General features: G+C 47.9%; 1 protein-coding gene across 3 annotated transcripts in view; it reads left to right on the top strand.

Moving 5' to 3' along the window:
- Window positions 1-1,998: 1,998 nt before the first annotated feature.
- Window positions 1,999-26,001, top strand: part of aclya (ATP citrate lyase a) — a 39,899-nt gene continuing 15,896 nt past the window's right edge. For 2 of the 3 annotated variants that reach the window (XM_088906316.1, XM_088906317.1), the window contains exons 1-13: window positions 2,036-2,197; window positions 10,120-10,296; window positions 11,929-12,051; window positions 14,304-14,366; window positions 14,651-14,841; window positions 15,836-15,915; window positions 19,173-19,303; window positions 21,103-21,221; window positions 22,211-22,347; window positions 22,770-22,831; window positions 23,398-23,515; window positions 24,688-24,842; window positions 25,688-25,781. In XM_088906316.1, coding sequence (XP_088762442.1) covers window positions 10,138-10,296; window positions 11,929-12,051; window positions 14,304-14,366; window positions 14,651-14,841; window positions 15,836-15,915; window positions 19,173-19,303; window positions 21,103-21,221; window positions 22,211-22,347; window positions 22,770-22,831; window positions 23,398-23,515; window positions 24,688-24,842; window positions 25,688-25,781 — 1,432 coding nt within the window. In that variant the 5' untranslated portion in view covers window positions 2,036-2,197; window positions 10,120-10,137. Of the gene's footprint in view, window positions 2,198-10,119; window positions 10,297-11,928; window positions 12,052-14,303; window positions 14,367-14,650; window positions 14,842-15,835; window positions 15,916-19,172; window positions 19,304-21,102; window positions 21,222-22,210; window positions 22,348-22,769; window positions 22,832-23,397; window positions 23,516-24,687; window positions 24,843-25,687; window positions 25,782-26,001 lie in introns of all 3 variants that reach the window. The other variant, XM_088906318.1, reaches the window with a different exon arrangement.

The raw sequence follows: 26,001 nt of genomic DNA on the forward strand, positions 1-26,001 counted from the left end.
CTGTAAAAAAGGCTCAGCCACCCCATGATAGTTACCAGTTTCTGAACTATGAGCCACAGGCTACAAGTGGATTCATAACTGGAAGCAGGGGACACTTTTTTGCACAAAGGGTTGTGGAAGTGTGGAACAAGTTACCCGGCCCTATTCTTGAAGATGGTACCCTGGTTGGCTTGCAAAAAAAAGCTGAATGAGATTCTCCAATCAGCACTGAGTCACTTCTTTACACCAAGGGTTGCAGAAGTGTGAAACAAACTACCCAGCCATGCTGTTCAAGTCGATACCCTGGCTTCTTCCAAGACCTGCCCGGATGAGATCTTTGGGTCAATAAGATGCAAACAACTCTATGAGCTGGATGGGCTGATTGGCCTCAGCTTGTTTATGGCTGTTTTTATGTTCTTGTCATTTTGGGAAACATGTTTCTGCTCGTGGTGTCACCGCAGCCTGGAGCCTCTTTTGGACAACAGGGTGACACTTTGCACAGGACACCAGGCTATCGCAGGGCGCACACACACACTTTAGAGGAGTCCACTTACCTAGCTCTCATGTCTTTGGGAGGTGAGAGTAAACTAGAGCACCCAGAGAAAACCTACAGAAACATGCAAACTCCTCACACAATGAGTCTCAGACTGGGTTGGTGTGCAGGACCCAAGAGCTCTGTGAAACGGCAGGACAGCACCACAAACAAACCTTTGTGTTGCTGGAATGACTGTTAAGTTAAATTATGCTGAAGACAGACAGGCATTATGCTCAAGACAGGCATTACCATGGTTTTCAGTACCGTAGTAGCAGTAAAGTTATAGGGGACTCTGCTGCTGTTGAGTTCCTTTGTGGTTTGGGAAGACAAAACTTAAGGATTTTGCAACCATTGTTGTCATCTCCCTTTTTTTTTAGATTTTCTTGAAAATGTTCATTAAAAAGATTGTGCTTGAGATGGGATTTAAGGACATGCCACGTCTTTGCACAGATCTCTGGTCCGAGCTGTCTTGAAGCAATAAAGACACAAAACAATCGCAAAACAAACATTTCACTATTACCTGTGTGACGGCAGTTGGCAATAGAAGGAAATACAGTAACGCAACAGAAAGGCGAAAGGAAGTAACTAAGGAACAGTTAGCCAAATATTTTAGCCGACTCCTTTAGATTTTACTTTTAGGTTATTGGTAAAGGGGATTACAAATTGAGGCCTATTTTACAAGTAAAGAATCCGGATTCTGCAAGCCGGAGACTGCTGTGCTTGTGTTTGCCCACGCGTGTTTGGTGTGGGCACAGCATTCTTGTGGAAACAAGTTTGTCCGCTCACGACCAGTTGTGCAAGTATCCGTTAAGCATTTTTTCTTTGCTCTATTACAACGTCTCTTCCGCGCCCGGCTACCTTCTCCGCTACATTACACGACATTTTAGCGTATTAATAACAAAAAAATAATCATTGCTTTTTTTAATTGACGTGGAACAAAATTATAACTAATAAGGTGGGGTACATTTCATAGTATGGTAAACAAATAATGTAGGTCTGAATACCTTTTACGATACTTAATATATACATTAAATCAGGAAATAGAAGCTTAATAACCGCAAAAAAAGTTATGCAAAGTCACTGCACCGGTACTACAACAACACTCATCTGTGAGGTTGTGAAACTGATGCTATCGTCTTATTACTCATCTAGGGGTCAAGGCATGCTCCTCCATTCACAGCCGTAGTTTATCGTTAAACCCCGCCCCTCAATCTAAGGCTGTCCAATTACAGCTTCTATTCTCTATGACGGCTGAAGAAGTTTTGGTACGTCACGCCACGCCCATGAAGCCGAGTCCAGTCTGGCTCCAGTGTGTCCTGTTCCCAAGTTCCTCTAGGAGCCAAAATGGCGCCGCTGCGTGAGCACCAGTTTCACAAGACGCGCAGTTCGAAAGCTTGTCCTGATGTCAGCAAACGGCCGCCGAGGGAGGGCGGGGCCGACGGGGAAGGCAGAGGATCACATGGGGCGGGCTGAGCCAATCGGACAGCTGGGAGGTCATGTAACCATATCGGCAGATGGTGAGGAGAGAGAGAGAGAAAAGGCAGGGGCCGAGAAGGAAGAGCTGCTCCAGAGGCGGATGTACAGGGTGTAGCGTGAGGTGTCGGTGAATCTGGCTTGCTGGGAGGCAGCGCAACGCAAGACAAAAGCCAGCAGGGCAGTGTTTCCAGAGGTCGCCAACGCGGGGTAGGTGGCAGGCTTGGTCCCCGTTTGATCTGTGGAGGCAGGAGCTGTGGGTCCGGGGAGATGCATCGTGTTCGGTGTGAACTGGCTCAGCTCTGCTCTGCTAGTTTGTTGGATGTCCTGTCTGAAGATGTGCAGTGGGCTGGGGATGCTGACTTACTGATAGTCTTGATGTAGCAAATGTTAAAAAAATCAGAGTACAAGAAACATTTTTTTTTTCCACTGAAGTTGTTAACTGCGTTCTTTTTACATGAATAATTTCGCTTTGGTGGATCGCACAAGTTGTGATGTGTGTGTGTGTGTATATATGGGTATTTATATACAGTATCTAGGTATAGTATAAGCTTGAGTAATACCTAGACATCCCGTATTATATACTAAGTTTTGTCGTCATCCTCGATTGAAAGTGGGAACGGTGAAGATCAGCAGCAGCACGGAGCTGATGGCGTGTTGTGTTTTTTTTGGTGCGGTGAGTTGTTTTAAGAATCGCTGCCGTTCACATTTTAAAACGTGAATGCTAATAATTTGTACGCGATCTTAAAACTAACTCAGGGCCCAGAAATAAGGGTTGCAGGTGTGCAGGTTCCCCCCGAAATATATCTATAACATTCAATTTTTAAGTCACATTTCTGACCCAGGGAATGAATGAAAGCAATTAAGTAATGAGGGGTTAGTCCCCCCCCCCCTCCGCGCAAAGTGACTGAGGCTTTTGTAAACGGAGTGTCAGCTTGGAGTGTTTCACATGAACCAGATCTCAAGTTTTTCACAGCCTGAAATAATTTAATGCTTTTGAAATAATCGTATAAATCCTGTTTCCGGATAGATTTGTTAGCGCAGAACTGTCTGTATTGGAGAAACAAAACGGTTTTGCTGAGTTATATATACTGTGGCTGAATTATGCGGTTGTAACCACGGACGCCAAATAATACACCTCCGAAACATTAATCATGTAAAAAAAAAGTGAGGTTAAAACTCTGAAGCACCTTTCTTTCTTGATCTTTGTTTCCAGGGGGTTCGATTCGGGGATATGAGATAGCTGTTCAGCATCTCAGCTTGATCTGCTGCTTTTAAAGGTCCTGAGATCACCGTGTGCTGTTTGTACAGGAGGCAGAGAGAAAGATGTAGTAATCCATTGCTACTCTAAAGAAAACTGGACCCCCTGCGTATGTGTCTACTTGTCATTTTATAATAAGCATGAGACGGGTAGGAAACAGCGCTTATTATTATCGTGTAATAATGTTCGTGCTGCAACAGCACAGCAGACGGGCTAGCTGGTCTTCATGAGACCCGCATAGCGCTGGGTACCAAGCCAGGTAAGGCCAGTGAAAACGCGCTGTGCCCTGTGTATACAGTAGCTTGCTGAAGGATTTACTGTGAATTACACGGCTCGCATCCCGGCAGCTGCAATTTTAATTCAGCTCCCGTTCTGGTGCCCATATCGCCCCTGGTCCTGAAATCTCTGCAGGCTGGCTGCCGGATGAGTCCAGGTTTGACTCGGAAAGCTCTGCTAATGACTTTTCAAGACGTTAAAAATGCCTCCCCCGCCCTCCACATTATTGACCATCACTGTGTCCAGGCAGAGGTCAAGCCTTAGTCTTCAGTCCTGTGACCTGCAGCGTTTTGAAAGCTCGCCTTAAAAAAAAAAAGAATTGTCTTTCAAGCGATAATCATTTTCTCTGTCCTCCTTTGTTTTTTGTTTCCAGTTATGTGCGGCTCTTTCTGTAACATTGTTCTGTCTTGTGGAATGGCCTTGAAAAAGCCCTTTTATGCTGCGTGTTGCCTCAGTGACGCGTCTTTCTCCTTGAGTTTCCTCCGTCAATTCAGAGAGCTGCCCGGGACCGGAGCGGCAGGGGTGTGTGTGCGTGAGGTTGGGGTAGGAGGGCAGAATTGCACCGCCGGGTGTGCGGTTCGCTTGTGGGCTTCAGCGCGTTGTGCATCGCTGACCGGTGTCCTCCTCTCACGACATCTCAGTCAGCCTCTAGCGAACCCTGAGCTGCACACGTGTGGGCTCCCCCCCCCCAGTCTCACTTTCTCAATCTGGGCGTCCGACGATCTGCGAGTTGTGGAAAGAGCGCTCGGTCTGCAGCAGTGCCGTAGAGTGACTTGTCACTCTGTTGCGTTTCCATACTCCGGAATGAAGCTTTCGGGATTGGGTAGGTGACAGAAGGAGACACGCTATCTGAAAGGCTGTTTGTCTGCAAAGGTCGAGCATCAAATACCAACTTGGATAAATAGGTTTTAAGTTGAGGTTTGAGTGTCGAATGATTTGGGGGAGCTCATAATTGCTGAGTCGTGCTGGATATGTGGTGAATGTGAAGGGATGGTCGTGACATCGCAGAGCCCCGGCGGTGTACTTCGGCGTTACAATCTTCTTCAACCTACTGAGGCAGGAGATGGGGGGTCGTGATGCCTTTTTAAGGCTTCGTGAATATGGAAGGATTTTTAATCTGGGTCCTGGAGACTGCCAGTCCAGCAGTGAAATCACCAGTTTCTAAAGAAATGGGACATTTCAATTATGACCGATTAAAGTGGTGATTTGTTAAATGATCTCTAATTGTTTAATTTAGCAGTGAAATCTGAGTACTTTTCAGTCCTGAAGAGACAGTTCTCTTAATTGAGCAGATAATGTGCTTTGTTCAGCAGTATCGTGCAGATGTTTTCCAGTCTTTATGAACGGGTGGCCTATCAGACTCACTGGACTGGGGCTCTCCAGGGCCCAGGGCTGGTGACCTCCTCTAAGGCATTTAATGACCAAATAAACCTTAGGATTTGGGGGAGAAAAGGAGCACAGTACTTACTCTAGAGGTAGTAAAATCACTTTGTCTTGGGGGGGAAAAAACCCCATCAAATTCTCTAGCAGGCAAGACAACTGAAGTGTTCTTTCTCCTGGAGAGCAAGAGTTGCTCCTCTTTCTTGCCTGGAACCCTCAAGCTGCAGTACAAAGAGCCCCTTGAAAACTGGCTCTCTGAACGCATCTGCAAGCTGGTATGGGATAAAGTGTGCCTGGTGTCTTCCTCCTGAGTGGCACTGCTTCTGCTTTATCAGTGCTTTTATTACTAACGATACTAGCAGGTCAGCTGTGGTGTATTTATACTGCTGTATTTCTAGATTAGAATAAAAACTCAGATAAGGCAAATTATAGCTTGACCTCATTCTTTCCCGGAGACTTCATTTCCTCGTTTGACTGACTGTGAAGCAGCTCCTCTTGTGCTCTGTGCACTCAGCTGTGTTTGTCCATTAAATGGACATCCCTGCTCTCCTGTGTAAAGCCCAGAGACGCTGTGCCAGCACGCAGGAAGGGACTGACCAGTCCCCCTTCTGAGGCTTTGTTTAGGAGTTTCAAAGACATTGTTTATTTTGTCCTTGCAAGACTGTTGGACAGGTGTTGCGTTTTTGTTTGCCTAAGGAAAGATTTTGTGTCCTACAGGCTTGACAGGTCAGTCCAGAGCAGTCTGTGTCACTCTAAAGTATTAAGGATATAGGAATGCAGAGATGTAATTAAAATTAAAGCTGGAATTTCCAGAATTGCATACATCAGTAATCAGGAAGGCATTTATTCCGTGGAAGAGCAACCTGTAACCTATTCTGGAAGGACAGTTGCAAGGCAGGACTACTCTCTGGGCACGGACGTGTACAAAATACCTGACAGGCCTCTGTAGTATATACAGGTGAGACAAGACTATTGACCCCGAAGGGAAATTGAGGTGTTACAGCAGCCCAGCCCAAATAAAGCAAGACAGACATCAGAATAGATTAAAATTGAAATAACTACAGCATTCGAGTAATTAAAAAGCATATAGAATACAAAAATTAAAAAAAATAGTTAGGAAAAAATAGGTGTGCGCAAAATATGCTAATAGTCACTGTAAAACAATAAAAGATGTGAAAAATGGGCATAGGTACAGTATATACAGATTGAAAATACCACAGTATATTAATGCAGTGTAAAGAAAGGACATGAGAACAATGAACTGTCCATAGATGAGCAGATGAAGGGCTAACAGGCCTAGCCTAGGGCAGTGTTATCCTCCCTGATGGTAGTCTTTTTTCGTTCCGGGTATCTGTAGAAGGTGTTGCTGACCTGTGCCTGTCCTCGGCATGCCCTCTGATAGGCAAATGCCCTTGTCTTTGTACAGCCATCTAGCCTTTTTTATGCAAGACAGTTCTGTAGGTCTGACCAAGTTAAGACGAGTTACGTTTTGCAGGAAACCCTCTGGACTCCCTGACTGGTTCAGAGGTGGTTCAGGTGCAGAAAGGGGGAGAAGCCTGACGTTCTGCCCAGAGTCGGCTCGGCTCGGCTCGCGGAGGAGGAGGAGGAGACGGGCCCGGCGAGCGTACCTCCCTGTGACTGTGCAGAAACCATCCCCAGCCAGTTTGCGATGCTCCCTAGCCTTGGGCCATTTCTAGCTAAAAACAGTCTTCGTAGTGCTCGGATGCATTCATGAATTATTTTCAAAAGCCTTTCCGAGTAAGTGAGCCCAATTCTTACTCACTGTGGGCATGTGCAGTTGTCATATACACGTGGACAGTTTGTGACGCTTAGCTGTATTTGTAGACACTTGATAAGAGGGTTCAGAGATAATTGCTGTGGCTTCCTTTTTATTGCTAAACGACCTACAGTCAAGTGTATGTACAGTATATACAAATATACATTCCCCTTGTCTCCACAGACCCCTCCCCGCAGTCGTACAGAATTCAGAAGTAAATGGCAGGGGTGATCGGAACGCTCAGGAGTCAGGAAATGAATAGGATACGATTAGATCCTTAAATTTCACCTTTGGCTGTTGAAAGAAGTGTCCAAAACCCTCCCTGATAGGACAGACCGATTCTGTCTGTCCTGTTGTCTGTGCATTCATTCCAGAAGACGAGTCTAAAAAATTAGCCTGGAGAGCTGCAGGGCCTGGTCCGGGTGTCACGTACTGAAGCAGTCTGGAGTGCTGCTTAAAAGGCGTGTTTGTTTAATTACTGTACCTGCCCTGAAAAAGGATTCCCAGCCATCAGGTCCCACCTCTCTCCCTCTGCTTTCGCTCGTTGTGGCACCTGACAGCCGCTGCCCTCCGGATGGCACTGGCTGGCCCGTCGCCCGTCTCGCAAAAAGCCCATCCTGTCACTGGGCTGGGGCTGGGGCTGGGGCTGGGGCTGTGGGTGGGAGGGGGGGGGGGGGTGAGTCATGCCTGCAAGACCTGCGACCCCCACTTGCCACAAGGGACACCCCTCAGCTGGCTGCCGTCTGTTGCCGATGTGAGGCTGTGGTGGCTGTGGGGAGTTTGCAGTTACAACTTTCTGTACGGGTTTGGTTCCGTGGAGAAGTGGTCCCAATATAAGATGCGCAGAAATAGGTTCCCAGCTCACCTAACTTCTGTTATCCAGCCAGTTATTTTATAACAGCTTGATCACATTCAGGGTCGCTGGAGCCAAACCAACAACGGGCTCAAAGGAGTCTACACCCTGGATGGGACGCCAGTTCATCACGGGGCACACGCACTCACAGCGGGGTCGGTTTTCCCAGGAGCAAATTAACCGACCAGCATGTTTTTGGAAGGAAACCGGTGCACCAAGAGGAAACCTACAAGGAAACGAGGAGTGGTGGGGGGGGGGGGGGACATACAGACTCCACTCAGACAGCACCCCGGGTCTATAATCGAACCCAGAGCCCCAGCTCTGCAGGGCAGCTATACTAACCGCTGTGCCACTGTGCCACCCCACCTTCTGTTATGTTCTGTCAAAAATATATTATTCGTTCACTTGAGAAGAATAAGATGTCCCATGGACTGACTTTAACTGAAGCTCGTTTTCAGGGGTGGCCAGTCAGACTGTTTAGAAGTCGAATCTAATTCACATCATGATCCATGTGTAGAAATCCCAAAAAACAAATCGGTACATTTTTGTCGCTGCTGTGTTCAGTAGCTTGTCCGTGATTTTGTCAGTCAAGTAATAAAGCAGTTTTATAGTCCCAGGCGTCGGCTCGGTTGGATCACATGGCTTTATCAAAACCGCATGGTTTCATGCTGGTTAAGAGGTCGCCACCTTTGGACAGAAAAGTACAGTGTTTCCTGTGTAAAACCCAGAGCAGCCTAAGTGCAGTTTCTGCGTCAAGGAAACGTGTATTAAAATCAGCTCCTCCGTTTTATGAGAAGACACTGGGCCATGTTTTCTGTAATATGACAAACTTCTTGGAAATTGGCGTGCCTTAAAAGTCACCAAACTGCCGTTTCTGCATACTTAGCTTGTGATACAGCTGGTCATTGCCGTAAAGCAATGATTTGCATGTGAAATTAATTTTTTGGCACAATCCACAAGGAAGAATTCCGGAAGACCTGCCCAAGACAGCCCAAATAAGTTGGAAGACCTGTGTGAGGGGGCGAGGTGGGGGGGGGAGTAAAGACAGCTTCTGTAGCTGTGAGGGTGGCAGAGCCCTCCTCTTCCTCCTCCAGCCTGCGAGATTGTTGGGAGAATGGAAACAGAAATGCAGGCCCCTCCTCTCAGCCTGATGCTGTGCTGGGTTGGGCATTTCCACCACAATGAGTTTATTAATCATTAAACTGGTCTGGAGAAGGAGAAGCTTTTTTTTTTCCTCCTTGCTTTCCAATGGCTGCGGTCAATCTCGTTGACATGACACCCCTTTCCTCCTGCTGCAGGTCAGAGTTGGGGGTCAGGTTCTCGGGGCTCAGATTACGCCAGCGTTGCTGTGATGAATAAAATACATATGCATGTGAACATCAACAGTTTATTCAGAGCCTCCACTAGTGTCTTCTACAGGTCGAACAGCTTTGTTGTTAGTATAGCTGACTTCAGCTGAAGAGTAACAATGTTTCTCACTTAGCATCTTTAATTCATACTGATTACAATCTTCAAAAACATGATCACATCTTCAGGTAAACTAGGCAATAAATTCTTCCATGCACTTCGGACCGTAGTGCGTTTTCATTTATCCTGTTGCTTGGGAAAGAGCTAGACCTGGGTATGTGTAGGGCAGGATAGGTTGGGTCCCCTCCCAGTGCTTGTCTGGTCTGCCCCACGCCCCCCAGAGCAGGCAAGGGAAACGCACCTGTTACCCCCTGATTCCGCACGGGTCTGGGGCTGCTGTGCTGAAGTCAGCTCTGTCTTGGAGAAATCGATGGCCAGCCATTGGGGCAGGGAGCTATTTTTAGCCTTCAAATCGTCCGCAAAGAGAAAAGAAGTGAGGGGGGAGGGATGATTCAGTTAACAAAGACGAGCGACAGATGACGCAGCACAGAGCTGTGCTGTGCTTTGCGGAGGCCCACCTTGAAAATGAGGTGGCGTTTGGTTAAAGACCTTTTTCTTACTTTCGGGACTAAGTGTTGTTTATTTTTGGTTTTGTTGGTGACTTTTAAAAGCTTGTGTTCCTGTGCCGCAATCTACATGCTCACAGTTCAAGGACTACACGAAATCTTTAATAAACCTGAGAGTTGTCGTTTGGCGTATTGACAGTAGTTGAGCCAAGTATCTTGTTAAATTTGTTTCAGAGCCCAGTGTGTGCGTGCGTGTTCTTCAGAACGCAGTTTTGTTTAATGACCTTGTTTCAAGGATAGATAAAACCTTTGCAATTCCATTCGCTCCCACTGTAAGTCCGTTTTTCCTCCTAGGAGGTCTCCGAGATCTCTATTCTCTGAGATCTCCATTAACAGGCTCATTTTGCACCATTAAGGGCTGAAGTCGAGCCTGGAATAAACAGGGTTTCAGTGACGAGATTGTGTCTCCTTGATCTCTCGAGCCTATGGAGTTGTGATGTGGAACCTGAGGCTGCAGTCATGATCAGACCCCACCCATGATCAGGTGTGTGTGGAGGTGGGCCGGGTGACAGTGAAAGGTCTCTCTACAGCATCGTTCTCCTTCTCCACCATGTTCGTTCCCATGGAGGACATCGGATTTGAGTCTCTTTTCTTCCTGCCTCTTCCGCTTAGGTATCGCGGTGAAGAGCCATGTCAGCCAAGGCCATTTCCGAGCAGACGGGGAAGGAGTTCCTGTACAAGTACATCTGCACCTCGGCGGCCGTGCAGAACCGCTTCAAATATGCCAACGTGACAGCTGAGACCGACTGGGGCAGACTGGCCCAGGACCATCCATGGCTGTTGACTGAGGTCAGAGCAACCTCCCGCCACCAGGGGGCGCTGTATGAATAGTGGAGTCTGATTTCAAGATTGTTTAGTGCCAGTTCTGCTTCAGAGCAGACCTGGGGGCATTTTTAACATTTTATTTTGAAAAGTGAAGCAGTAATTGGAAAATGAGATGGACACAACACAGCAAATATTGTTCCCAGTTTTCAAGCTCATGTTGGAGGTTCAAAGTTTTATTGAGCAGCAGGAAGTTTATTTTAAATGAGACAATAATTTGATTACTATCTGTGATTGGATTTAGAATTGATAACATTGGATTTGTGCTCTTATATGGAGCACTGTCAGTTCTTGGAAGCTGTTTCTCCCTTTCACTATAAAATAAATTAGTATTCTCTCAATTTACTCGTGATTGCCCAGCTCTCTGAATTGGTATGACATATTTGAAAATCCAGTGCAAAAATAAGGTAGACAGAATCACTTCTGGAAGTAAATACTTTAGGACATTCAACGAAATCTTAATATGATTTCTAAGACCACCAGAGGCATCAGAACAAATTATAAAAGTCTTAACATTGGCATCACAGGACTCAGATTTGTGGGACACCGATTTGGTCTATTAATAGCATACAGTGGTATCGCAGAAGATAATAGTTTCACATGCATTTTTCAAAAGACTGGCAGCAGTCAGAAAATGCCGCCTAGCACTTGGCTTTTAAGAGGTTAGTGAACCTTTTTTTAAGGTCAGATATGAATAGGAATGGCTGTAAAATGCCAGCGACAGAGATGGGATTTATTGGACAATTGAATTAACTTTGTGATGGACTGCCACTCTGGCAGATATCCAGAATTAAATGGCTGTGTTCTTTCAATTCCCTTGGCACTCCACACGTTACAAAAGATGTCTGTAAAGTAATGTGTCCCTCTCGGAGACAGCGATTGCATCAGGGAAGAGAAGGAGAGCAATCTAACCTGAATGCTTTTACCCTTCAGTAAAATTCAAGGATGTGCTGAAGTCTGTGCATGTGGGCTGTGGAGTGTGCAAGCCCAGAATGCTCTTTGAGACCAATAACAGGGAAGCAGCACTAAGATATTAGGCACATGTGAGAGTGTTCTTGAGCATTGCATATCTCAGAAATTAAAAAAGCAGCTCCCTTTGCATGTTTCAGTTAATATGCTCTTATTAGGCTGGTATAGCTGTAGTCCACTGTCCTGGTAAAATAATGCTCAGGGCTTTCATATTCTGACCTCCCTCACAATCTCTCTGGTGAAAGAGGCTGCTTATTAAAAATCACTTGTAAATTGTGCTTCTTGCAAGAAAGGACTGGATGAGTCTGGAGACCATGCTTGTGGTGTTAACCTGCTGAGAAAATTGCGAAGAGCACCAGTTTTAAAACCATGTTGAAATGGTGACGTGTTACAGCAGCTGTGGGATTTATTTCTGAAACTTAGATCTGAGTGCAGAGATCCATTAAGGATCAAACAGTTTAGTTAATTACTTAATCAGCTTCATCAGGAGCAGAGTTTGTTGAGGGGGCTCAGAGGCACTTGCAGGACTGAGATAGGAAAATGCCAAGGTGATCAGAGGATTGGTGCCTGGAGACGGCTCTCTGGTGCCTGGCTAGTGGCTGGTGACACTTCTCTGTTGTTCTCCTGCAGCGCCTGGTGGTGAAGCCAGACCAGCTGATCAAGCGCCGGGGGAAGCTGGGCCTCGTGGGCGTCAGCCTGGACCTGCAGGGGGTGAAGGAGTGGCTGAAACCGCGGCTCAACGTGGAAACCACTGTGAGAACCGCACTGCCCCTGCCTTTCCAGCGCCCTCCCCTGTGGAGGGTCGAGGGCTTTTCTGCATCTTTTTTTTCACTGGGGTGGTCCTGAGGCTTGTCCAGCTCCCCTCTCCAGAATATGGGGGTGCCAGTCACCGCATCCGTTGGCCTCCCTGCGGATCGGGGGGCTTGTCGGGGAGCTGTCAGGACCTGGGGAGAGGGAGGGGGCGATGTGAGCGGTCGGAGCAGTTTGGATAGGGGAGTCTCAGGTGACGCTCTGGCATGGGGGCGGGGGTGTCCAGCGAGGGAGCTTTCTGTCGCCCGGAAAATGTTCTTGCGTGTTGACGGATTGAAAAATAAATACGTGCAATAAGTCACGTCAGTTTCTCCGGGAACATAATTCAAAACGCCGCAGGCTTGGAAACTTGGAAGCAATTTGTGCGCTGTTCATTTATTTGGTACATCTAAAGCAGGTGCGTGGCATTTGAAGTATGGCTCTCTGCATTAATGAGTGCCGTCTCGATACTCCAGTCTCTGGGCCACTGCAGCAGAGCAGCGTCCTTGACTCTGACAGAGTGGATCTCGGAGTTGTTTCCCCTTTCTCTGGATTTACGATGACAGGTTTTGATGCAACCAGCTGAGGCCGAGTTGTCTACTGCTTTAATTTTTTTCTTGAGGCTTTGCTGCAGTGCCTTTAATCGGGCTCTGCAGGGACCGCTGGCGGCCAGGCTGAGGTGTTAGTGTCTCCTCCGCTTTTCTGCCGGGTGTTGTGTTACGGGCTTGCCCCTGCTCCAAGGCTGTTGGTTGGTTTTCGTGCTGGTGCGAGGTGTCTCTGGTGATCGCTCTGCTCTGGCATGAAAGTCTATCTGCAGTAGCCCTGCCCTCCTGTCAGTGTGTCCCACTTCCTCAGTCTGGGTCACGCTTTTGTTGAAGTTGAACAGATAAGGATTTAATAAATATTCTACTAATCATCAGTTTTCCAGAAATTACAGATTATTATAATGAGTTAGTACTGTGCATCTGTGTTCTATTTACCGTGTACAGAATCTCTGTTTATGGTAAACTGATGTGTAATAGAATTTGTTAAGCTCCTGTTTATACAACTGAATCTGTGGTGTTGCTGCAGGCTGCTGTTATGCTGAGTGGCTGGGAGTGGACAGCCTGGCTCACAGAGACTATCCTTTGGTTTTTCTGTCTTTCCTTTCGTGTCTCTCCATTTTCTTCTTTTCCTTTTCATCCTTCTCTGGTTTCTCTGTGAGTTGCTGTCGTCGTTGGGAGTGTATTAAGCCTCCTGGAAGGGGAGCTCACTTGCTCGAACGGCTGGTTTCATTTTTTGCCTTCATGCGAAACAACGCCGCAGGATGGCGAGCAGAGGCGGTCTGCGGGGTGCAGCTCGGCGAGTGGCTCGGCCTGTCGTGCCCCCCGAGGCCGTGCGAGGAGAACGAGAATGTCCAGATCTCCTGCATGGCCAGGGGCATGACTGTATCAGAGTTTCTCCCTATTTGTTAGACAAATTCAAATATTTGAGACCCGCAAGTCTTAACAGCGCAAAGTAGTAACTTGGAATATTTGAACATTTGGGCCTGGTGGGGGCGAGCCCGGTCCAGGAGAGGAAGGATCTCTCTGGATCTCAGGTTCTCTGACCAAGCCTGCTCAGACGCCGTGAGATGAGGAGTGGTGTAGCAGGTGGGCTTGTCTGGGCACCATGTTCAGTCTGCGTCTCTCCTGGGCAGTGTGGAGCCCCGTGCTTAAAACGGCAAGTGACCACGTTTGGCAGCTTATATTGGAAATCAGATCAGGACAAGAGGCAGCGTGCGTGCTTCTGCCCACAGCGCGGCCAGCTCTGACTCACGGCCTTTCAGAGTCCCGAAGGTCAGGTCAGCTCTGGACTGGCAGGCCGGCAGTAGGATTGCAGTGGGTGTCTCACCCGTGGTACAGTCTGGGGACAGTGGAGGTCCTGTCCTTCACAGGGATATCCGTCACTAAAACAGCACAAAGGTCACAGCCTCCTTAAATCAGAAACCTCTCCAGTGCAACTTCCTTCCTTGGTTGATCTTCCCAGCGGTGTGTGATCACAAAATTATTGGTCTCCACCCATCCTCTTGATTATTGGTTCCGCAGACACTCCAGAACCCTGAATGTGATTTTTATTGTGTTGGAAACGTGCTGCGTTGGTCCAGCTCGCTTACGGCAGTGGATCAGATTCAATGACTGTTGGATTTTTAGTTTGCAATTAAGAGTTTGTGTTGTTGTTTTTGTTCCTCCCCCTAGATTGCAAAGGCTAAAGGCACCCTCAAGAATTTTCTCATCGAACCCTTCGTGGCTCACAAGCAGGTAGGAGAGCTGGGCAGTGTGCTGGGCCAGCTTTCAGATCCAGGCAAGCCTGCCGATCTCGGATTTTGCCGTCTCTTGGTTTCTAAATGAGTAAATGCCGGCTCCAGCAGCCTGTTCTGTTCCTGTGAGCCTGCTTGCTTGTGTCTGTTCTGATTTCCCTCGCAGTGTCTGTGTTTGTGGGTCAGTTCCTCCTGGTCTCTGTCATGATGTTAATTGTTTAGAGTCTCCGTTCCTCCGCTCCGCCTCTCTTTCCTGTCTGACGGGGCTGCTCCGCGTCTCTCCAGGCGGAGGAGTTCTACGTGTGCATCTACGCCACGCGGGAAGGCGATTACGTGCTGTTCCACCACGAGGGGGGCGTGGACGTGGGCGACGTGGACGCCAAGGCGCAGAAGTACCTGGTGGGCGTGGGTGCCAAGCTGACCGAGGACGCCGTGAAGACGCACCTGCTGGAGCACGTGCCCGCCGCCAAGAAGGAGTGAGCCACAGGTTTTTCCTTCGGGGGGGGTTTAGGGGGGCAGCTGTTCTTACATTCGGCTGCCTGCAGGGGTTCCATTTTCCGTCTGCAAAGCCCATAGCAGATGCACTGAGTGTCATCGGAGGGCGTGTGCAGCTCTCACTGGTAAGACGGGGAAAAACTGGGTACCCAGGATGTTGCATGGCCAATTGAGCCTGTCCCACCCAGCAAACCACCCAGGCCACCCTGTGGTGCTCAGCCTACTGTACCCTGCCGCCTGCCTGCAATGTGCTACAGACATAGACCTAAATTTCTGAATGGAAGTTTGGTCCATCATTCATGCTCGTTCTGTGTTTGTTTCTGGCACGTTTTCCTTGCTCTTCGCCTGTCCTGATCTGTTTGACCTCGGCGACCCTGTCTGACAGGAGGATGCATGAGCTGCTGCTCTTCATCGCTTGGCTGGCCTTGAGATAGACGTCTCTCACACACACACACACACACACACACACACACACCTTGCTTGCGCTTTGATTTCCAGCGAACGCCAAAGCAAAACAAGCTGGGCATCCATCAGCAGGCCTGACAGGAGGAGCTGAATCCGAGTTCTCGCACAAACAGGGCCTCATGGGCTGATGGACTGGGGGGTTGTGTGAGAAAACAAAGTGTGAGCAATTGACAGTTTGAATCCCAGCAAGCACAGCGTCTGTCAGAAATTGACAGGCTGGAAAAGCTGCTCTCTGTCTTTTTTTTTTTTTTATTTCTGATCTGTCCGTTCCTCCTCCTTGCTGGGCTGGGTTAGAGAAGTGGGATTTGTGCCCAGGCAAGTCATTTTGTTATTAGTTTCTTCCGTGTTTCGGAACCACTTTTCAGCAAAACCTGCTGCCTGCCTAGACTCTATTAACCCTAACTGATGCCAGAAAGTGCGAGTTCTTTTCTGAAGTCTTACCATGAAAGAGGTGGTCAAAACAAAACCTGAATGTCTTGTGTTTTATGTCTGTCCTGTGGTCTCTTGCAGTGTGCTGGCCAGTTTCGTGATGGGGCTGTTCAACCTGTATGAAGATCTGTACTTCACCTACCTGGAGATCAACCCCCTGGGTATGTCCCAAATTGCACTGACACGCAAGATTTCAACTGATTAATGCCTGAACTATAAAGGCTTGGTAACTGGTATCAGATGCATGTTAACAGTCTTAGGCTGTGTAAATGCTGATTATATTAAAAATGTGTGGCATGAGATAAGGATACAGATTTTATAAAGCAGTCTTTTCAAGTTTCTAGTGTCTTAAGGACCTGAAAGCCTTATTACTTGAAGTTATTGATTATCAGCTTAATTTGGAATTTGATTAGAGTTCTGTTCAGTGGGTCATTTCTAATTATAATGCATCAATAACTCTTCTGGATAAAAAGCAAGGGATGAGTAGTTAGTTCAATACTTTAGAAAAAAAACATTTGAATAATCCATAGTTGCATAATTTCAATTTTTGATTGCTCAAGATGTCTTTGAAAATCAGATGAATGGATTTATGCCCACAGATGAGCAGATGTTATCTGGCTTTGCTGTGAAGATCACAACTGATAAAACATCTTTGATGTTCTTTCCAGAATTAGTTCAAAAATGGGGGAAAAAGATCTGTTCAGTTGAGGATCTTTTTTTTCAGCCCATAACAATTTTAAGTATCCTGGAATTGCAGAGTTGTTTGCACAGCCTCAGCAACACTTAATGTGAAACGGTCAAGTTCTGCAAGTATTTAATTCTGTTTAAGCAAGTGGAAGTTTGTATTTAACTCTAGAGTCAGGGGCCTCCATCCTTGCAGAGCCTCAGTTGGTTTTATTGATTAGCTCAGTTTATTTGTCACATGCACGAGTGCAATGGAGTGCTTACAGTATTTGCATGTATGCTGCAAAACAAAGACATTAAAGGAGTCACCAAAAACATAAACACAGAACAGCAGCAACATCAACAACAACTTAAATAACACACAACTTAAAAAAAAAAGTCAAACAAGCAGTTCCTGCCTTTATGCTCATATAATGCTTACCAGAGGGAAGGGGGGGGGGAGAATTGGTACTCTTTCACCCATTTTTAAAAGCCTTGCAACTATTTATGCAGGTGTTATCAAGAAATGTACCATTTAAGCACTCTGAAGGATAAGGGTTCTATTAATTGAGCAGATGACATCTGTGTGTCATCAATAGTTTATAGTTGTTGTCCATCTTTAGAAACAGATGATCAGGTTATGTTGGGGCTCTCAGCAACCAGGTTTGGGGACCCCATACTACCTAGATAGGGGCTCTCCAGAACAGTTCTAGAGGCTAGCTGGGCTGGAACTCTTCCCAATTTGTATAGCAATTAGCGGACAGTCAGTTTGGGGCTGATAGCCCATTTCAAATTGGGCAGCTATCTGCTAAAAGTAATGTTCAATTCCTTGCAGAGAAAACTAAAACCTGGATGCTGGCTCCACTACCAGATTTTTAAACACCTTGATAGATGCATCAGAAGCACTATAATACACTATAATAATATGTAATACTATAATATAATAGTGTTATAGGCATGGAAATGAAAGTACTCTAGTTATTGCTAGGAGAGTTTCCATTGGAATATGCTGGTAAAGTCCATCTTGATATCAGATATTAATATCGCGGCAGATCTACTGCCTGGGCAGGGAGTGCATGTTAAAATAACATCATCCCACTATAGGCCTTCTGAAACCATAAAGCAGCTTCTTGCTTTCGTGTGTATGTGTTTCACATTCTGAAAGCCTGTTTCATTTGTTTTAGAAATATAGAAATGGGTGTGGCTCTGCATTAGGAGCCAAGTTACATCACTGACATTACATCAGTGCAGGAAGAAAGATGATGGTGGTGGGGGTGGGGGAGGGTGTCAGGTCTGTCTGCGTGAGTCAGACCAGAGTTCGGCAAGTCATTTCTCTATTCTGCAAAGCCCTTTGCACAGGCACCTGTTTGCATCCTCTTAAGAACATGAAGGCCATTTACAGTGTGACCAAACACTCAAGAACGCCGGCTACGGCTGTGTTTGTCATGATGGGAATGGTGCTTTGTGTCTTGGCACGAGGCATGTACTCAGTTTGGAGAAAATAGTGTTACAGCTGCGCATCAGCCTGATGAATGTGATCCAATTAGAGGAGGGCAGGCAGACACCTTTAATGTTTTCCATCTCGGGTTTAGTGAGTTTTTCACTGTTCTGTGACCAAGACTTCTTCCCCCTGGGCACGCACATGCAGTCAGCCAGGAGAGAGACTTATAAACGGAGGTTTAAAGAGGACAAACAGGAGCAGATGCAGCTCTTAGCTCTTGCGTAACCTAGGTAGGTTAAGGCTCTGCATCCATTGGCAGAGGACTGAGTGAAAGTCCCCTCTCCCCCTCCCCTCCCGCAGTCACAACTGGCTCATCCCTGGATAAGATGCACAAACCCAGTTGCTCTGGGAGTGTCCAGTGACAGATCAACATCTTGTCCAGGGGAGGCCTTGTGGTTTCACTTAGCTTTCCAGAATCCAGGAGCAGATCAGACCTTGTAGCCTCTTTGGCATGTAAAACTCTTCACATCTCATCCTGAAGGATGTCCAGTATATAACCCCTATATATTGTTTTCTTGTTAATGAAAAAATACAGTGAAAAGGTCCAATGGTACCTCCTTCAAAGGCCTTTCCTGTTTTTTTTTCTAAAGTTGTTCCTTTTACTTTCTTTTAAATTCCCTTTGGTTTTCCTGTTTTAACTTTTTTTACTTTAGTCACTTGCCAGCTGGGCAGATGACCCATTGGAATGTGTATGCTGTAGTGGGGACTGTTTTCCCAGTGAGCACATGCAGACTGCCATCTCTCACTGCGTGTACAAGCTCCATCAGCTTAGAATTGCTTATTGTAGGGATCGCATTGTGCTTAAAGGCAAAAAAAACCCTGAAGGTCTCCCTAATAACCTAGTGTTAGAATTAGTTTTAGTGCTTAGAATTATATATTTGTAAAGGAACAATTAAAGGTTAATTCCATGCTGAAAGCAGAAGAAAAGAAACACATTTTGGCTGTAGAATGTTATTCGGCTGTGGTTAGATAGATACATTATTGATCCCGTGAGGGGAAACTGCAGAAGAAATCTCATGGTGACAGCTGGGATCGAACCCCCGAACTCAGGCATGCAAGACACACGCCTAACCCATTAAGCCACACGTAATCACGTTATATGTGATTATATATTTGCATTTATGTATTTGTAGAGATCTTATTAGTTCATGTTTGTCTGAGTGAGGCAGCCAGTTGTTCAGTTGTAGCGCCTCCTGTTGGGCAGATTGGGAGTGTGTTTCCCGGGCTCACTGTCTGCCCTGCGCTGCTCCTCAGTGGTGACCAAAGATGGCGTGTACGTGCTGGACATGGCAGCCAAGATCGACGCCACGGCCGACTACCTCTGCAAGGCCAAGTGGGGAGACGTGGAGTTCCCCCCGCCCTTCGGGAGGGAGGCCTACCCCGAGGTGAGCAGACTGAGCCGGGGGGGGGGGGGGGTTCATCATCCTGCTGAGTGACCAGGAGCTCCGGACACAGGACTGGAAGATCCTGAGCACCCTTACTGTGGCATGTGGCTGAAGTCAATGTGCTCTTTTGTGATTTGCACAGTGGTGATCCCTGTGGCCCCTCGGCTATAGAGCCCGTGTAATGAGATGCATATCACTGTCATTAAGGCTAAATATCACTGTGTAAAAAACCACCTTCTGTTGTGGAGGGCGTTTTGTTCCCAAACGAGGTACAGTACAGGCATGTAAGTATTCATGTTTGTCACATCACGTCTTAGGTTTTGGGTTATTGTACCTGTTACACTGCTGGGAAAAATGACGATAAGGGATTGCAAATGCCTTTAGCAAACCTGATTTATGCTGCATAAGACTGCCTTCATTTATAGGATGTTTCCAGTTTGCTAACCCCAGCAAAGCCTTAATATAACCCCCCCCCCCCATAGGTATTTAAGGTGACTGGAGTAGTTTTGGGAATCACTGTAAATTCTGGGTCTTGTTTTCCTGCCTCAACATCCAGCTGTAATGGCGAGTTCCTCCAAGTCGGAAATTGTCCCCTGTTCTCTGCCCTAGCGGCGCCAGCTCTCTTCCCCTGCGCAGTAACCTGCTCCTCATCCCTGTCTTCTTAGCGCTAACGAGATCTGATCACCTTCCAGATCGCTGCTCTTCCTCCGGGCCTTCTGCAGCGCTTGGCCGCCAAGAGTTACTGTCCGTTTCTTTCTTCCCAAATTTAATTTGTATTTTTATTTTCCCATCGTCATATTTCATCTCCCTCAGGCAATTACCCTGACTGCCTTGGGTGCGCTCATTATGGGGAATGAATCTAACCGGTGCAGTAAATCCAGCTCTGACTCATTCTTTCTGAGAGATGGCAGGGCAATGTGGTAAAAGGCAGCCTGTTGATTCGCGTGCAGCTGACCCTGCGCCCCCTGTCGCGCGGCTGGCTGGCCTGTCCCAGTCCCAGTCCCAGTCCCAGTCCCAGTCCCAGTCCCAGTCCCAGTCCCAGAGCTCAAAGTGCAAGATCAGCGCTCCGAGCTAACCCCACTCCTGCCATGTTGTCATTGAGCTGTACAATATAGAACGGCTACAGAGCATTTCAGCTCTCTGCTTTTTTTCTTGGAAAATTCATATGATCATGTGAATGAGTTTTCATCCTCCTGTCACTTTCCCAGCCATTCAGGTGTTCTTAATTGTCGCTTCGGGGGCTGTTAATTCGGCAGCCCGTTTGCCTTAATTGGATTGAAGGAAATCTTTGCTGCTTTGTTGTTCGCACAGTGAGTAGGGGGAGATGCCTGTGAGCCTCCGAGTGAGTCACTTTTCCCCAGGCAGTGACTGAACAATCTGTGTTATTAAAATTGAATATCGATTACTTAGTCTACAGCTACGGCATTAAGTGAATTAATAATATTGTTGTCTGTATATGGATATTTATTATGGATTTTTGATGATTTATTGATTTAGAGTTCTGACACATTCCTGAAGTGCAATGTATATTTGTCCTTTAATGTCTGAAATGTTTCTCGTGTTTTATGTGTCTGTGTATATATGGTATGTGTTTAGTGTATGGGGAACTCACCAGGTCGAATTCCTTGTGAGAGAAAACTTGCTTGGCCAATAAAGTGATCTATCGATCTGATCAGCTCCCTGATCCTGGCCGGGGCGAATGTCCTCGGGTGGCTCCGCCGTGGGGGCGTCAGGGTGGGCGGCCGGGGCCTGCGGACGGAGCAGTCTGGTAACCGCAGGCTGTCGCTGGGGTTTTGCAGGAGGCCTACATTGCGGACCTGGATGCCAAGAGCGGCGCCAGTCTGAAGCTGACCTTGCTGAACCCGCGGGGCCGCATCTGGACCATGGTGGCAGGCGGGGGGGCCTCGGTGGTCTACAGGTACGCTGTCTGAGCGCCGCAATGCTCACAAATGCTGTTGACCTATACACTCACCCAACACAGGCCTGTGCTGTTGTGTTCTGGGGAGTCCTACTTACCGTGTGATATTAGGCAGGCGTCTTCCACTCACAGACACTAGGGCAGACACTAGAGCTGCTTGCAGTAGGACCACAAATTTATGTCCCGTCCATACGTTTCAAGAGTTGACAGTTAGACAGCTGAGCCTAAAAGCCCCAGCTTCCTCCTGATTAATTTGTGAGCAAAGCAACTTCGGGACCTGTAACTCGGCAGACGCAGAACAGATTGAGTCACTCTGGGCTTCTCTGCCAAGCGATTTTGTGAAGACATGGCTCATTTGACTGCAGTGAAAATGAAATACTTGCAAATGATGCTGTCTAATAGGAGCCTTGAATCATTAAAATGCTTCAGTCCTGGTCAATAACATTTGGAATAAAAATGCACTGTTTGCTTGCAGGGACATGGCGAATAATTTCTCCTTATGTTTAAATTGCTGTGGTAGTCCTTCTCCAGATTACAGCAGTTTTAGTAATATACGTACAGGGTGGCACAGTGCCGCAGCTGTCTCGCAGAGCTGGGGCCTTGGGTTCAAATCCTGGAGTGCTGTCTGTGTGGAGTTCGTATGTTCTCCCCACTTTCATGTGGGTTTCCTGCAGGTGATCTGGTTTCCTCCCAAAGTCCAAAGACACACTCGTACCAGGGCCAAGTTGTATGTGTCTTTGTGGGCCTTGCGATGGACAGGTGCCTCATCCAGGGAGTATCCCACCCTGTGCCTGTTGCATTGCCGGGTTTGGCTCCGGCTCCGCTACAACCTTGTACTGGATGAAGCGGTGAGAAAATGGACAAATGCTCCTGGAGGATCAGAGCAGAGTGTCAGTGCACTTGTGGGCGAGCTTCAGCCGACTGGCGAGCTGAATGGCTGAGCTTGTAAATAAAGAGCCCTCTTTCTTTGTTTTCATTCAATTCAATAGCGACACCATCTGCGACCTGGGAGGTGTTAACGAGCTGGCTAATTACGGCGAGTATTCGGGGGCCCCCAGCGAGCAGCAGACCTACGACTACGCCAAGACCATTCTGTCCCTGATGACTCGGGAGAAGCACAATGAAGGTGGGTGCTCGGGGGTGTAGGTGGTCTGGATGTGTGTGTGTGGTCTGGGCCGGGGTGTGATGGTGGTCTGGACCGAGGTGTGTGTGGGTAGTCTATGAGAGGACTGAGGGTGGTCTGGACCAGGGGGTCTGCTCCAGTGATGAGTGTGGGGTTAGTACCACTATGTCGGAGAATGTTAGGAGTTTTTTTTGGCAAACCCAGCTGTGCCAGTAGTCACCACTTAAGCGCTGCGGCAACAGCGCGAGCATTCGGGTTGATATTGTTTCCGGGCGAGAAAAAGCGAATCGTGTCTTAAAGCTTTGAGGAAAATGTTTTGTTCGTTTTTGCACTTTCTTGTGGACCCTGTTGAGTGTTAACAGAGAGCTCTGGAAGGACCCAGCCATCCCTGTGCTTCTCCTCACTGTTGTCTGTTCTGGCCACAGGGAAGGTCCTGATCATTGGAGGCAGCATCGCCAACTTCACCAACGTGGCGGCAACGTTCAAGGTGATGAGGGGTGGGGCGGGGGTTACGTGAGGCTGCTGGGTCTTTACAGAACTAAAGTCCTTCAAGAAGAGGCTCCAGAAGGCCCCCCTGTGCTGCAGGACCATAGCCAGGCCCAGCAGTGAAGTGTTTCAGTTTGCTGGTATTTCTCCAGGGTGCTGTAGGAGAGCTCCCCAGTCTGTTCCATTCACACGTCTTCCCGCTGACTAATGCATCAGTGAAGGATCAGCTAATTGAATGAAGCATCAACCCTGCTGCTGACCGTTTATGACGTAACAAAAGCTTGCAAGGCAAAGTTAGCAGTATCTCGCCAGTAAAGCACAGACCACTGGGCTTAAGAACAGCGTCTACCCCCCTACAGCAGTGCACATCCTTAACCGCTAGCTGTGCAATGCCTCGGTGCTCAGATAAACCTTCAGATAAACTCCTCTACTCTGTACTGTTTGTGCCATCTGATCCGCACTGGCCTGGCAGTGCCAGCATGGTTCTCTCCCCTGCCAGTGCCGTACATGCTGAGGCCCAGGGGCTGGCAGGGGCAGGAGGGTGACGTGCTGGGGTTTTACTCCTAGGGCATCGTGAGGGCCATCAAGGACTACCAGGTCCCCCTGAAGGAGCACGAGGTCACCATCTTTGTCCGACGGGGTGGTCCCAACTACCAGGAAGGCCTGAGGGTCATGGGGGAAGTGGGTGAGTTACTGCGCAGGGGGGGGACACGGGACACGGGACGTCTCGCTCGGGACTAAAGCACCCCGGGGCCTCCTGGTTGTTATTTCAGCTAAAGGTCTTAATGAGCTGGTCTTGGGGGCCCTGGTGTCTTCAGTGTTTGTTCAGACTGAACTCTGAGCTACTCAGGCTCATTGATCTGTGGGATCCAGCTGCATTCACCTGTCTCTGCACTCAGTCTTTCCTTTAGGGAAAACACCTTGCTGTAGGTGGGGTGTATTTAATAAATAAAATAGACCTTTGTACTATATCTCTTCAACTTGGGGCTCTTCAAGGGGCTTGTCCTTATTTCTTTATAAATCACTCTTAATAGGTGCCCAGTTAATGACATTCTGAAACCCAGAAAGGGATGCACAGGTGATACTTATTCCAATGCTGTTTTTTTTCCAAAAATCAAAAGATTTTAAGCAAATGGAGATCATTTATCCTCAATAACTAAGAGTTAATTTGGAATAAAAACAAATAAGGGGATTGAGCGTCGCTTATTAACTCGGCTATAGGCATCTCTGATCCTTGGGGGTTTGAGTCGTGCCGATACCTCACTCAGCTGGAAACTGTTCTAGACTTTGGAAAAACTGGCGATGTGACCTTGTATGTCAATCTCTTTGTTCAATTAAGTAATTAAGATAAAAGGCTGGCTGAAAAAATAGCTGGACCTCAGTATCAAATTATGTATTGGCTCGGCTACTTTTTTTTAAACTCATTTTCAAGTTCTTTTGTTTTCCCTAATGAACCAGATTATAAAGCCAATTTGGTGAAACGGAGCTCTGGAAGTGGCCCAGCTCTTGGCTTAAATGGTCCTCCCTGCTGTGCTTCAGGAACTCTGGCTGGTTTCACCTCTTCTGAAAAGGGACTGCAGTTAAAAATGATTCCCCCGTCGTTTCTCGTGCTGCGCCCTAAACTGCGGCAGCTCGCGAGGCTGAGGGAAGAGCCTGAGCCGAACTAACAGTCCCCCCTGGTTGATGTTAGCAGCAATAAAAAAAATCTTTTTCTTTCATCTCCCCATTCGAATCAAACCCCCATGCCTTTGATGGCAGTACGAGGAGGAGCAGCAGCGCCAGGGTGTTTAATTAGACAGCCTGTGTGTGAGTTTGTTATTCTCCCCCTAACGGCACAGCTTCCGTCTCTCTCCGCAGGGAAGACCACCGGTATCCCGATCCATGTGTTCGGCACGGAGACCCACATGACCGCCATCGTGGGCATGGCGCTGGGCCACCGGCCCATCCCCAACCAGCCCCCCACGGCCGCCCACACCGCCAACTTCCTGCTCAACTCCAGCGGCAGCGCCTCGGTAGGTTGGCCGCCTCGATCGAGCAGCCTGCTGCGTCCCGTGTTCGGGTTCGAACGGTCGTGGGCTCTGGCTTGGTTTGGGACTGGATGGCTGTGGGTTCGAGTCCCTGCTGGGTCAGTGGCAGCCTTGAGCACTCGCCCCAGGGTGCTCCAGTAGACCGACCGGCTACTTCAGCGGGCGCAGATCGAAGTCCCTGTAGGTAGCTCAGCCTTACAATTGTTTCAGTTTTGTGAAGATGAAGTATCATTAGCCTAATGGGAATTAGGGTCTATAGCATCTATAGCCAGCTCCGTGCACTTTACAGGTGGGGCTTGCTTCATGCATCTCTGAAATGGTGACATCCTATAGCAGTTGCTTCAACCCAGCAGATCACACAGCAGATGAGAAAAGATGTGGACATCATTGCACAGTGCTGCAAAGACCTCCTAGCTATCCAGGAAACAGCCCTGAAGTGTAATCATGCAGAACTGTGCACAATTCTGGGCCATTATGCTGTTGCCTAGCCTGTAGAGAGAGTCTTACTATAGCCCACGTGCCCCTGTAGGTCATGAGGAGCCCATTGTAGCTCCGCTCTTTAAATCAGAGTGCCTTTGTGATAAAGCATGGCCTCGGGTTCTCTGCTGGAAAAGCCAAGGAACTGGGTGTAGTGTAATTCAAGTCATGCTTTATTGTCCCATTGGGGAAAATTGTTTTACAGCACACTCCCAACATAACACAATGCCACATAAAAATGTACTGACCGAGAAGTCAGTGCAACAGTGTTACAGCAAGTTTAAGGGCAAAGATACTGTAAGTGTGGTCTCTGCGGAGGGCTGTCTCATCGCTGTTGCCCATCGTCTTTCCAGACCCCCGCCACCAGCAGGACGGCCTCCTTCTCGGAGCCCAAGGCCGCCCATGAGCCCACGCCGGCGAAGAAGGCCAAGCCGGGAGTCCCGCCAGGTAACCACCCCAGAACCCCCCTCTCCCTGGCGACTGCTGGGGCTCGGCTCAGGCTGCTCGCCTCCGTCCGGGCAGGATCTCGGGAGGCCAGGGTGCTGGAACTGCTACAAGGCACAGACGTAGATTGACGTTATTGAACACCACTAATTACATTGGCCACAAATTGGTCTTTAGCCACTGAGAATTATAAAAATGTAAGAGAGGTTACAAATGAGAGTAG

Source organism: Atractosteus spatula, chromosome 26 (assembly GCF_055471065.1).
Source record: "Atractosteus spatula isolate fAtrSpa1 chromosome 26, fAtrSpa1.hap1, whole genome shotgun sequence".
Lineage (NCBI taxonomy): Eukaryota > Metazoa > Chordata > Actinopteri > Semionotiformes > Lepisosteidae > Atractosteus > Atractosteus spatula.